Below are 14479 nucleotides of genomic sequence, written 5' to 3'. Positions count from 1 at the left end.
GAAGAAAAGGGCATTGGAACCACTGTGCCACTGGGATTCCTGAAATGGCCCTTCACTTGTTTTAATATGTTTTATTATATGCTGTTGTGCAAAATGTTCCAAAATTCCTTTCCAAACAGCATTTCACATTATCATTTCTGATCATAGGCAGAAATATGAGCTCTGGGTAAGCTGTCTTCAGAACCTTTTGCCAGAGAAGATAATTTGTAGACAAATAATAAAATCTGCATCTAACAATTTTTTTAACTAATTCTGAATCACAAATCATCTGTTAGCTAGTGATACTTTATAAAGCAGCCAAAAAAAAAAGGAAACTTCTCATAGATGTCAGTGAAAATCCAATGTTTTAATCTTTTTTGCGGGGAGGAGGTGTTATTTGAATTCCTGTTGTTGCATCAGCCCCCTGGAGGAGTGATGAAATGGTGTGCCTATGAACTCTATTGTATGAGTTAAAAGTCTATCCCCTAGTGCTGGACAACAATCTTCTGCCATAATGGTAATTTGTTCAGGTCTGGAGAGCCTCAGCTTTATAATACATCAGGAGCTATGTAAGCTTGCTCACCTAACACTGCCTTCAGATTCCATAGCCCCAGGCAGACTTTAAGAGGCATTGTCTTGCTGCCATATTGGCTGAAAGAGTATGGTTGTCACAACCCTCTGTGACTTGCCTCCAAGTAGCATGTGAGAGCCAAGATTTGAATCTAGGCTTCCTACTTCATGACACCTTCCACTACCTGCCTATCGCTGCCAAGTTATAAGAATGTAACCTCTTTTGTTAGGGAATTTATTGATGCAGGTGGGACCTGAAGAATAAGAAAGTTCTTGGACATGATCCTATTGTACAGTCAGGATGAATTTTTGCAAGACGTAACATGGCCAGCTCTCTACTGCAATTCACAAGGTGACCTTAGGACAGATTTGGAACAGTGCACGTGAATGATAGACTGTTAAGAGCTAAAAGGGACCTCAGGCATCATCTAGTCCCATCCCTTTTGTTTTACTGATAAAGAAACTAAAAGACAGAAATGTCAAATAACTTGTTCAGGGTTACTCAGGTAGTATACAAAGAAAATAATGAAGATATCTAAGTAATAATATGGTGGAATTGGTCATTCTTAGAATAATATTAATAGCTACCATTTATGTAGTACCTATTATCCTAGGCATTGTTTGTTGTTGTTTCAGTCCTGCCTGACTCTTTGTGACACCATTTGGGGTTTTCTTGGCAGAAATACTGGAGGGGTTGGCCATTTCCTTCTCCAGTTCATTTTACAAATGAAGAAACTAAGGCATACAGAATTAAGTGACTTGCCTAGGGTTATACGATTATTAAGTGTCTGAGGCTGGATCTGAAATCAGGTCCTCCTGACTCTAGGCCCAGCACTCTATCCACTGTGCTTATTCCTGTCATCTATGCTTATTTTTGTTGTGTGTAATGCATTCTGTTTAACTAATGCCTCTTAGTAAATTTTATGATCATAACTCATACTTTGCACTGACTGCTTCTGCTTTTTTACATTTATTTGAACGATTCCTGTGTCCTAATATATATTCAATTTTTGTAAAAGTTCTCTGTGTTGCTAATAAATATGTATATTCTTTAGCAGTCTCATTTAGAAGACACTGCAAGTCTCATAGCTTTAGTTTCTCCAGCAGTGTGTTCAATTCCCTGTTTCCCTTTTATGTATCTTTTAGATGCATCCAAAACTGAGAAAGGAACAATAAAAATATCTTGCCATTGTTTTATTACTGTTTAGTCTTCTGTGCCTTTTTCAGTTACTCTTTCTTTATAAGTTTAGACGCTAGGAAATTTGGAACAATAAATTTAACATTGACATTGGTTTGTTGTCTATGGTTCCTTTTAGCATAATGTAATTTCTCATTTATTTCTTTTTATATTGTGAATATTTGTTTTTGTTCTGACTGATAATCATGATTGCATGATTTTTGGATTCACATGGTGAATAGTAATTTTTTTCTTTTCCTAGGCCCTCATTTTTATTTTTTATATGTCTTTGTTTTTTAGGTGTGCTTTTATAAGCAACAAATTATGGAGGGTTTTTTTTAATCCAATCTATTATTCTTTAATTTTATCGGATTGTTTAATCCACTCACATTTAGAGTCATGAGAGCTGGATTTGTACAGTGTGTCCCAACAATCTTAGTGCAGCTTACATTCTGTATTTTTTTTTATTTGTCTTTAATATTGTTTTTTTCCCCCTGAATTAGTATTTTTTCCTTCTTCCTCTATAAAGGCAGCATTATGTCTCACTTTGCTGAGAAAAAAATTACACAAGATCTTAGGATTCAACCAGTCCATCATTATGAAAATGACGCCTCAGTGAATTTGCAACCTCATCGGTGTTGATATTCTCTCCTAAATAATAAGGATTACAGACAAACTACACTTTCTCATCCTGTAATAGTCTTTCTCATGGTCTTCCAGGAATCTTCCATAGATAGGACCATCCAATCACTGGAACTTTCCTATAGCTCTTTTGATACTATGTAACTGACCTAACTCTTTTTTCCTACCGTTTGTGCCCTTAACACTGTCTTTTGTACCCCTTCTTTTACTCAAGTCATTAATGGTACTAAACTGTAACCTACTTCTATCTACCTATAGCTTTCCATTGCTTATTAGGTCACTTTCAATGTTGATTCTTTGGAGATCAAAGTGTTTTATGATTTGAAACTGTATAGTATCACCAGGAGAAGATTGGTTTTAAAAGATGGGGGGAAAAGGTGGGTTTCTATAGAAGCAAGCACATAGGATCATGGAAAATAATTGCCCATTCCAGTGTATGCTAGTCTTTCCTGTTCAGTTTTGGGGTCAGCTCACTGTCTATCTACTGTACCTGTCCGAGATTTCTGAACTAATGAACCAACTCAATGGAATATCCATTGTTATTGCATGTCATAATCTGGGCCCACATTTCATATTCTTATGAATTCTTAACCCATTTACTTTTCCTTTTGTGGATGACAAAATATTTCTTTTAAATAACTGTGGACCATATTGAAGAAGGATTATAGTGTTATGGAGCTCATGTTATCTGCAAATAGGAGCCTATGGAGCTATCTGTAGGAATTTTATTTATACATAGCTAAGTAAAACATGTTCCCTGCCCCCAGGGATCTGGAGAACAAAGACTATAAAAGGACTTAGAGAAAGAAAAAACAATAACACACAAAATTGTAACAGTTCTGGAGGAGACCTAAATTGATTTGGATCTTACTAAATGTTTAAACCATGAAGCAGATAGGAGAGAACATTCTAAGCTGAAGAGGTTACAGGAGCACAGGTCCTGTGGCAAAAGTTTTAAGACGGTATTCGCAGAAAGTAAAATGAAGAGACTAGCCTGACCAGAACAGAAGAGTATATTGGAGAGGGGTGAGAAGGTTGGGTAAGTAGGGTGGTGTGAGATCATGTTATCCAGATACCGTGTTCTAACTACTAACATTTTTTTCTGATACTGTACTCACAAGAGATTCTTACCCATAAAAGGTGTTCATTATTTGTTTGCCTTACATAGTTCCCCTCACCCCACCCAAGATTCTTTTTTTCTGGAGCTAGGGGCAAATCAAGACCAAAAAGAAAAAGGCTTAGCCATATTCTCTCACCAAACTTTCTCTTGAAATTTCTGAAAATTTGCTATTTGTTAAGTGACTTGCCTAGGGTTATACAATTATTAAGTGTCTGAGGCTGGATCTGAAATCAGGTCCTCCTGACTCTTTAGTATCAGCAATGTAGCAAGCACGTGATAGAGCAAAGAATGAGCCATTTACCCCTGGAGAAAGTTGATAGACTATTTTATATGGATTAAAAAGCAAAAATCCTAAAGGAAGAATCAGAGAAGTACAACCCAAACAAAGGCAGAGTATTTAATTGTTTCAAGCTCACTACCACCTGTCTTCAAGGGTCTTAGGGTCACCTAAAGAAGTCTAAATGAAAATTGTATATCAAGGTGGGATCTGACACCAGGTTGAGGTTTAGTTTGATGTAATAAGTAGCCTCAGCCCCTGGCAAAATGCCTTGGTACGTTAGTTTTCCAAGTTGTTTGGGTGGGTCACAATTGCACTCCAACATCCTGTCTGCAAATGCTAAATAAATACCCAGTTGACGTCAGACTGAAGCACCACCATACTCACTAATGTCATTTCAGAAATCAAAATGCTTAACCTTGTTTCGCTTGATCATCCATATGTTAAAATTTTAGGGTTGGCTTTTACTGGGGAACATATCCTTTCTAATTTTTGTTCCCTAGTTGAGAGGGTGGTCTGATGCCCTTGTCCTGTGGGACCTTTTTGGCCAGCATGAGTCTGTTTCCAACCCTAATAAAAGTTATTCCTGTCACAAGGATAGGAGAGAAAAGCCTTTACAGGACAAAAGGGTTTTCCTATGTATCTAGTCTGATTTTTTTTTTAACCTAGGAACTCTTAAAATAAATGATAAAATGCAGAGTGCTCTCTGAAAGGAACTTCTATGGAAGTTCATATATTGTAATCAAAAGAAATAGAGATTTGAAAACATTAAGATAGGATCACAGTTCCAGGGCTTATAGCCACTTGCCCAACATTAACTAATGCATTGGATTTTCAGTTTAAACATTCCAACACTGCCTAATGCATTAATGCCAAAAAAGATTCTCCTGAATCTTTACCCGTTCTTTAAGAGGCTGTTCACACATCTACAAATGGCCAAAAATGGGCCGTTTTTCATTAAATCTTTTCAACTTGGAAACCTGCCAAGACCGTTCCAACATAGTTTCTGAAAAGAAAATTTGGTCCAAGGTGGGAAATGGATGGCCAGTGCTTTAGGTCAATTAAAATAAATCACACAAGAGGGAATGTTTATTATAAAAACCAAATCTTTTCCCAACCAGTACAAACAATGTGCCCACCCAGTGAAGGAAAGGATTTTATGTGTTTCCAAAGGTCTGGGTAACTACGTTCCTGGTTTATTGTTGTACTCTCTGGCTGCTGCCGGTCTCTTAGCTTCCTATCATTTCAGCAATCGACAAGCTCTGGGTTTTCTCCCCTCCTCTCTCTCACTTCCAGGCAGTTTTGAACTGCCTTCCTACAGACGTCATAAAGCCCTTAAGGAATACTTTCTGCCTGGTGAGATTGAATGATAGTTCCCATTTACCAAGACTGGGAGGCAGGGTCTAAGCAGGGAGTTAAAAGGACACACTTTTTTTGGGGGGGGGGGGGGGGGGGAGCAGGTAAAGCAGCTGGCAAGCCTCAAGTGTCTGCAGTTTAATTCCCCCTGCTGTTTTCTTTGCTCCTCGGGAGTGGACTAGTACTGAAGTGAAACTTCCCCAACAGCTCGCTGGCGTTACTTTACCTCCAGACTTTTTATTCCTTCTTCCTGTACAAAGGTGCTTCTGCAGTGCTGGCAACCTTGAAACCTGTTATTATAGGCTTGCAGCTTGCAAAAAGAGAGAGGGAGAAAAATTGAGAGTGAGAGAGAAAGGAAGAGGGAGAGGGAGAAAGATCAAGTGGTTCTTTCAGCTATCTTGGCTCCCCTTGTGACCTAGATGAAGAATAGATTCAAAATTCAGTTCCTCCCCAGGCCATACAAGAGTGAAAAGAAACTCTGTCACTTGGGCACAGCCTAGCACGGGAGTCACTTTGGAGGGGGGGCGGGGCGGGGGGAGAGAATATAAGAATGAATGGTGCTACAATGCTTTGGTTCTCCTCTTCATGAATCAGTCTGGGAGCAGGAGCTGTGGGCTTCAGGACCCTTGGATTTCTTCAGCAAGCCCAGTCGTCGAAATGGAATGTATAAAGCCTTCTTGGTAGCGAGACCCCCTGAAATCGATGACTCAAAATCTTTGGGGCATTCTTTTCACGATGAGCATTATTATGAAACCGAGATCCCGGTCTACTAGTTCCCTGAGGACTACAGAGGCAATTGGGTAATATGCTTTTCTTTCATACTTATCTCCTTGCTCTCCTTCCAGGATTGAGGTATTAACTGAGTGCCGAGTGATTATGGGAGATGCTCAAAAGAGTTAGATCTAATTTTAACAGTCTGTACCACGAGATAAAGGTAACAGGCTCCTAGATTCCCTCTGCTTGGTGCCCAGTCCCATGTGCTCTATGCAAAGTGGCGTTCGCTCTTTGCTTTTAGCTGCCCAGTGGACCTAGAGGCGCCCTATGAAATGTGACATTTGATCATAATTTAAGTTTGAAAGCAGAAAGGAATCATGCAGATATATGTTGCCTTTGGGGAAAGTGAAGCTGATCATTTTCACTGTCTGTTTCTGGTTACTTGTTCTCTCAACTTTATTCCTGCTGCCTAAGCAGCTTGGTAGTTGACAAGTCTTTGCCTTATTTTCTTCTTCCAAGACATTCATCCTAACAAATTTTGAAAGTGATATTTTGTTAGTACAAGTTATTCAGATAACAAAATTAAAGAATGACCCTAATGGTTAATCAAATGTATGGTGATGAAATAATATGTAATTATCCTTTTATCAAACTTTTTGTATTATTTGTGTATCTAACCCATATTTTAATGATTTTTTAAAAAATCTATTCCTTGTATTTATTATAGAAAGTTTTAGACATCATTTAACTGAAAATTTCTATCATAATACAAAGTAGATTAATTTTACATTCAAAATTTTTATTGAGAATCTTCACAGTCACTTACAGAATGTTTTTATATAAGTTTTATAAAGCTTTCTGTAATTGCGTTTATGTCATTTCTTAGACTCTAGAGCTAGAAGCAATCTTAAAGGCTCTCTAGTCCCACTGTATCATTTTATAGATGAGGAATGAAGTACAAGGACATTAAGTTACTTGCCCAGGGTCATACAGGTAGTAAGAGTCAGAAGATGGATTTAAACCCAGGTCTTCTGATTGTATGTCTATGCTCTTTTCATTGTAACTTCCACATAGTCCGTGTTCTTTCCAATCCTGTTAGATTGATTTTAAAAATAATTATTAGCCCCTCTCCTATTTAGTCTGAAATAAAGTCAATAAAGAAAAAAATTAGAATGGGGGGAATAGGTGTCAATATAACTACTTACATACCCCTCCAGTCCTTATTTATTTCCCCCACTCAGTCTCTTCCTCTCTCTCTCTCTCTCTCTCTCTCTCCCTCCCTCTTTCTCTCTCTCTTTCTCTTTCACAAACACACATACACACACATGTATACACACAAATGATAGGGATAAAATGATTGACAGTCAAAATTCTAACATTTGTTTAGTGGAATTGCTATTTATCACTATTTCCTCAGCCCTATTTTTTTTTCTTCTGAAACTCCTGGAATGGGGGGTGGGGGGGAAGAAACCTCTTTTCACCAGTGCAGATTAACAACTTCTTGGTTACTTAGAGTTGCCTGGGGGACTGAGAGATTGTGTGATTTGTACATGGTCACATAACAAGAATGTGTCAGATTCAGGATTGAACCAAGGTCTTCCTGATTCCCAAAACCAGATCGCTGACCATTACACCACGGCATCCCACTCTCAGCTTTTATATAGAATAAATAACAAATTATCCATTTGCGCACTGCACTTAAATCTTGTGTAAAACCCTAATTGAAACATTGCCTAATCTTACTTAATGTCTCTTTTATGAGTACCTACATTATATGTACTCATAGGTCCTTGAGTTTGGTTCCACAAAAATCTCCCAAATCAACTCTTTTGCTCCATCTCCTCACCAAAATTCCTCTCGTGGGTCATCTCATCTAGATGGTGATGGTAATCCTTTATATTTTCATAAAACCTTACTGTTTTCAAAGTACTTTCAAATGTTCTGGGTTGTATTCTGTACAATAGAGGGCATTCAAGGATACATGTATATATCTCTATACTATCTGTGTCAATTGCAGGAAAAAAACAGCTAGCAGACTTAGGAATTGGGGTCCTGCTTATACGTGTTTATTTTTTTTTAATTACAAGATATTTCATCTGTTACATGCATGTTACATTAGAGTCCACAATTTCCTTAAGTATGTTTGAATTTCATGTTTTGCATTTCACATCAAAGGTCCAGGCTCAATTACCTTTTTAATATAATTAACGGGTAGAGATTTTTTTTTAGATTAACATAAGATTATTCTAATATAAATATAAAAAGAACTCTACTTCATGGATTTGCTAATTGTTCTTACTGACTCTAGGCATTAGATATTTTTCCACTTTTGACCAGGCTACTTTGAATTGTTATTATAAATACTATAGTGAGAAAGAGATGATAAGGTATAAAGTACATTTGGTATCTTTATATACTTGGGTATCTTGATAGCTAGGTGGTTCAGTGGATAGAATGCTGGGACCTAAAGTCAGGAAGATCTATGTTTAAAGTATGCTCCAGATGTGGAACTATGGGCAAATTACTTAACCATTGTTTACCTAAATTTCCTCATCTGCAAAATGGCCATAATAATTGAACCTATCTCCCACAGTTGTTGTGTGGGTCAAATGAATAATGTTTTTAAAGCACTTTATGAACCTTAAAGTGCTGTATAAATGCTATTTATTATCATTACTAAATCTAGATACCGAAAAAACCAAAAATAATATAGTTTAGGACAATCATGAATAGGTATGAAAAATAATTATGTAAAAAGATTTATAAAATTCTGTTATAAAAAATAAGCACTTAAATGTTAAATAGGAAGAAACTTGTGAACAAATTTGTTGTTTGTTCAGTCATTTTAGTCATGTCTGACTCTTCATAATCCTATTGGGGTTTTCTTGGCAAAGATAATGAAATAGTTTGTTATTTCCTTCTCCAGTGCCTTTTACAGATGAGGAAACTGAGACAAAGAGGGTTAAATGACTTGCCCAGTTAGTGTCAGAGGTAGGATTTGAACACAGGTCTTCCTGACTCCGGGCCACGTGATCACCTAGCTGTCCTTATGAACATGAGTGTTATGTTCACATCCAGGGAACTCTAGTAAAGTTGCCTAATTAAGGAGAGAAGAATTTGTCTCATTTTGGATTTCTTCTAGGAATAATAGCTTTGGTATTTGCAGAATTCTGAGGTCAGAGTACTTATGGGGATTATGTGTATGAATTTGACTACAGTAGACTGGCTTTTTACAAAGATGGGACATGTTGTCCCCCTTTTCCCTATGGGGAAGAAAATATGAGCCTTGCTGATTGCAAAAACCAAAGGGTTATTTTACCTAGTTTGAGTTAATGGATGTATCGTATTTTCACTTGTTTTCTGGATAATTTTCTTTTGTACCCTTAAACATAACAAACCTTCTGGTTTAAAGTACCATTAGAATTAAGAGTTCTATGATATTTATGCTGGTTTAGATTAGCTATACCAATAAGTACAAACATTTCCCATCTTGCAAACATTAAAAAGTTTTTATTAGTTAAAAAAGTATTGAATTGTTTGTACTTGCTCAGCATAAATTGAGAATTGTGTCAGTAAGTAACTATTTTCAAGGTTTGTTTAGGCTTGTGACAATGTTGTAATCTTTTATGATCATATTATTAGGGTGAGTCTTACAATCATTATGTAAATGAACCCAGGATGCATATCTTTTGGCCGGTTGTTATAAATCTTGAAGGATGATAAAGATCATTTTAGCATTATTAGAAAGTTATTGAAAAATAGAGTGGTTATGAGGCCACTCATGTTTGTTTTTTCCTCCCTTATCTCAGAAAGTGGCTGGCATACTCTTTTATTCTCCATTTTAAAAACATTTTTACTTAAAGTTTTGAGTTCCAAATCCTATCCCTCTGTCCTTTTTCTCCCTCCCTACTCCCTGAGATGCTCAGCCATCAGATATAGGTTATACATGTGTAATTATGTAAAACATTTCCATATTAATCATTTTGTTCAAGAAGACTTGAGTAAAGGAAAAAAGGAAAGGGAAGAACAGCATGTTTCAGTCTGTATTAAATCAATATGGGTTCTTTCTCTGGAGGTGGAAGGTATGCTTCATCATGAGTTCTTTGGGATTGTCTTAGATCATCGTATTGCTGAGAATAACTAAGTCATTCATGATTCTTCATCAAACAATATTGCTGTTACTGTGTATAACATTCTCCCAGTTCTGTTTGCTTCACTATGCATCAGTTCATATAAGTCTTTCAAGATTTTTCTCAAATAATCCTCTTTGACATTTCTTATAGCACAATAATATTCCATTACGATCACATACCACAGCTTGTTTAGCCATTACCAATTGATGGGTATCCCTCTGATTTCCAATTCTCCAAAAGAGCTGCTATGAATATATTTGTACAAATAGATTCTTTTCCCTTTTTATGGATGTCGTTCACATATAGACCTAGCAGTGGTATTCTGGCATACTCTTGATATTGGTTTACAAATCTGGACAAAATGGTAGACTCACTTTTACTCTGAAACTTCACATTTCAGAATAGTTTCAGAGAAGTTTCAAATGAGAAAAAGTTGGAGGACATTCAAGTTTACTTGTGTAACTGAGGTAGTCTTGTCTTCTTTTTTTTCCCCTTAAAAAATTATTTTAGACTTCGTTTGTTTGAAAATTTTATCCTGTTGAGACATACTAATGTTAAACACATAGAACTGATGGACTTGTTTATCTGTATGGAGAGAATGAAAAATTCTTTAGTCTAACTTTTCTGTAAAAGTAAAAGAATTGACATTTGTCACTAGACAACTTTCTGACAGTTTTTTATCTAATCCTAGAACAAATAATTGTTAATCATAAAGGGGTAATGTCACGAAATTGGTCAGGAATTCATCCAAATGTTAGGGGAATAAAACTGAGATAAGTTGACTATAAGGTCTTCAGAGGGTATCTTAGTAAACTTGGAGAAAGTTGCATATAGATAAGAACTTGAAAAGATCCCTGATTTCATTGTTAAGGACAAATCCTATAAACCCAGCTCATAACCCTATGTTTCCTAAAGATATGGTTTCATTAGTTGCTATAGCTAAAAATAAACAATTAAATGTACAAATCACCTACTAGCAAACTTTCTGGTGATGACTCTCTTTGAACTCAGTCAGAGTTCTCAGGTGACACATAGTAGGTCACCAACTTTTCAAAGTAGGACCTGTCAGAACTTAAAGTCTACTGGTATAGCACTCGAGGACACACTGGGTATCTCCACAGTATGATTAGATAGAACTTTAGTGGAAGCAGGGAAAGATCATAGGCTCATAGACTTGGAGCTGAAAAAGATTTCAAAGGCATTCTTATCAAAGCTACTTGTTTAATTAATTTATTTTAGTTTTTTTAATTAGTTTTATTGATGTTCTTGGCGGGTTTCTTTTTAAATTCTTAGCAAACACCAAATAAGGTGAACATTTCCATATATAAAAGAGAACAGCGAAAGAATTGAACATGAAGATGTGAATCCATATTATCTATAGCTTCCTTTTCATTTGTTAGAATATAATAAATTCAACATTATTTTTTCTTTTTCTTTTTAAAATTGTTTTTATTTCATTAAATATTTCCGTATCACATGTAAAAAACTTTTAAGTGTTGTTTAAAAAAAAATTTTGAGTTCCAAATTCTTTCCCTTCCTCCTACCACTTTCCCCCCACCTTGAGAAGGTAAGCTATTTAATGCCAATTATACATGTGAAGTCCTGCAAAACATTTTTCCAAATTAGGCATGTTGCAAAAGAAATCACAAGCAAAATAAAACAATAAAATAGAGAAAGTCTAAAAAAATATGCTTCAATCTGTATTCAGAGTTCACCAGTTCTCTCTGTAAAGGTGGATAGCGTTTTTCATCATGGGTCATTTGGAATTGTCTTAGATCATTGTTTTATGAGAATAGGTAAATCTTTCACAGTTGAAATACCCTTACAATATTGCTATTACTGGTTGTGCTCATTTCACTTTGCAGTTGTTCAGCCATTCCCCAATTGATGGGCATCCCCTCAATTTCCAGTTCTTTGTCACCACAAAAAGAGCTGCTATACATATTTTTGTACAGATAAATCCTTTTCCATTTTCTTTGATCTCTTTGGCATAGAGTCCTAGTTGTGTTATTTCTGGGTCAAAGGCTAGGAACAGTTTTAAAGCCCTTTGGACATTGTTCCAAATTGTTCTCCAGAACGGTTGGACTAGTTCACAACTCTACCAAGAGTGCATTAGTTTCCCAATTTTTGGATATTCCCTCCAGCATTTGTCATTTTCCTTTTCTGTCATGTTAGCCAATCTGAAAGACATGGCGGAGGGGGGCTCAGAGTTGTTTTAGTTTGTATTTCTCTAAGTAGTAGGGATTTAGAGCATTCTCTCCCGTGATTATTGATAGTTTTTATTTCTTCTGAAAACTGTCTGTTCAAATCCTTGATTATTTACAAACCAGGGAATGGCTATTATTTTTCTAAGTTTGGCTCCATATATATTTGAGAAATGATGCTTTTATCAGAGAAAATTACTATAAATTTTTCCCAGTTTCCTGTTTTCCTTCTAATTTTTACTGCATTAGTTTTGTTTGTGCAAAAGCTTTTTGATTTCACGTAATCAAAATTATCTCTTTTACTTTCTGTAATCTTCTCTGTGTGGTTGTAAACTCTGCCTTTATTCACAAATCTGACAGGTTCAGTTTTCCATTTTTTTTTAATTATATCACCCTTTATGTCTAAATCATTTATCCATTTTGACCTTATCTTGGTAATCAATGTGAGACGTAGGTCAATGCCTAGTTTCTGCCAAACTGCTTTCCAGTTTTCTTGGTAATTTTTGTCAAACGTTGAGTTCTCACCCCAAAGGCCTAGGTTCGGGGGTTTGTCAAGCACTAGATTACTATGGTCATCTACCATTGTGTATTGTGGACCTAGTCTGTTCAGGTGACCCAGCACTCTATTTCTTAGCCAGTACCAAATTGTCTTGATGATTGTCACTTTGTAATAGTCTGAGATCTGGAACTGCTAGTCTGTCTTCCTTAACTTTTTTTTCCATTAATTCCCTTAGGATTCTTGACCTTTTGTTCTTCCAGATGAATTTTGCTATTTCTTTCCTAGATCTATAAACTAATGTTTTGGTAGTTAGATTGGTATGGCACTGAATGGGTAAATTAACTTAGGTAGGATTTTCATTTTTATTATACTAGCTCAGTCTGTTCACGAGCAATTAATATTTCTCCAATTGTTTAGATCTGTCTTTATTTGTGTGAAAAGTATTTTGTAATTGTGTTTGTATAATCCCTGGGTTTGTCTTGGCAGCTAGACTCCTAGCTATTATATAGTGTCTGCAGTTATTTTAAATGGAATTTCTCTTTCTATCTCTTCCTGATGAATTTTGTTGGTAGTATATAAAAATGCTGATGATTTATGTGGGTTTATTTTATGTCCTGCAACTTTGCTGAAACTGTTAACTGTTTCAACTAGTTTTTTTAAGTTGATTCTCTATGCAAACCATCATATCATCTGCAAAGAGTGATAGTTTTACTTCTTCAGTACCTATTTTTATTCCCTCAATTTCTTTTTCTCATTATTAGCTAGTATTTCTTATACAATATGGATTAGTAGGGGGATAATGGACATCCTTGCTTCACTCCTAATCTTATTGGGAAGGCTTCAAGTTTATCCCCATTAAAGATAATGCTTGTTCTCAATTTTAGACAGATGCTACTTATCATTTTAAGAAAGGTTCCATTGATTCCTATGCTTTCTAGGACATTTGGTAGGAGTAGGTATTCTATTTTGTCAAAGGCTTTCTGCATCTGTTGATATAATCATATGATTTTTATTGTTTTTGTTATTGACATGGTCAATTATGCTGATAGTTTTCCTAATGTTGAACCAGTCCTGCATTCCTGATATAAATCCCACCTGGTCATAGAGTATGATCTTTGTCATATATCACAATCAGAATTATTTTCAAAGTTGGCCTTCTTATCTGAATTACATACTGATTTTCCTCCTGTTCTTTGGATTTTTATTTTATTTTAAAATTTTAATAACCATATCTTTAGCACCCCTCTATGTCTGCAACTCTTCCACTCCTTTCCACAAAACTCTCCTATCAAATACAAATATTGAAGCAAAACAAATTCCCATATTGGCCATTCTGAAAATATCTGCTTCATTCTCCAAATTCTGCTCACTTTACTCTGCTTCAGTACCCAGTCTTTCTAGGTTTCTCTAAAATCATCTCTTCTATCTTATTTTTATTGCACAGCAATATTCCCTTACATTTGTATACCATTTGGGTTCAGCCATTCCCCCATTAGTGAGCATTCCCTTAATTTCTATTTTTTTTTAGCACTTCAAAAAGAACTGCTATAAATAATTTTGTAACTATAGGTCCTTTCTCTCAAATCCCCTTCATTTACATCAAATAATCTAACAGGCCTAGAAAGCTTAAGTAATTAGCCTAAGATTACATAGGTAGTAATAGATGAAGGATCACAAACACTGAGGTAGATGAAACAAGGCAAGGAGAATGAGATATTAATGTTAAAAATGAGAAATGGACATAACAGTAGGGCTTTTATTAACTTTTCAAGTTTGCCTTTGAAATGTGCAGAAAGACCCTTTTATAG

The 14479-nt window shown here is 35.8% G+C and overlaps 1 protein-coding gene across 3 annotated transcripts in view; it reads left to right on the top strand.

Moving 5' to 3' along the window:
• PDE4D (phosphodiesterase 4D) overlaps positions 1-14479 on the top strand; it is a 928932-nt gene that overhangs the window by 592532 nt on the left and 321921 nt on the right. Inside the window, exon 1 of one of the 3 annotated variants that reach the window (XM_036761389.1) lies at positions 5746-5921. The exons of the other annotated variants lie outside the window; for them this stretch is intronic. Within the exon in view, the coding sequence (XP_036617284.1) occupies positions 5824-5921 (98 nt within the window). The 5' untranslated portion in view covers positions 5746-5823. Of the gene's footprint in view, positions 1-5745; positions 5922-14479 lie in introns of those variants that run through there. 3 annotated transcript variants of the gene reach the window in all.

Source organism: Trichosurus vulpecula, chromosome 1, assembly GCF_011100635.1.
Source record: "Trichosurus vulpecula isolate mTriVul1 chromosome 1, mTriVul1.pri, whole genome shotgun sequence".
Classification (NCBI taxonomy): domain Eukaryota; kingdom Metazoa; phylum Chordata; class Mammalia; order Diprotodontia; family Phalangeridae; genus Trichosurus; species Trichosurus vulpecula.
Note: the sequence above shows the minus strand (reverse complement) of the source record. Positions and strands in the feature narration are given on the sequence as shown.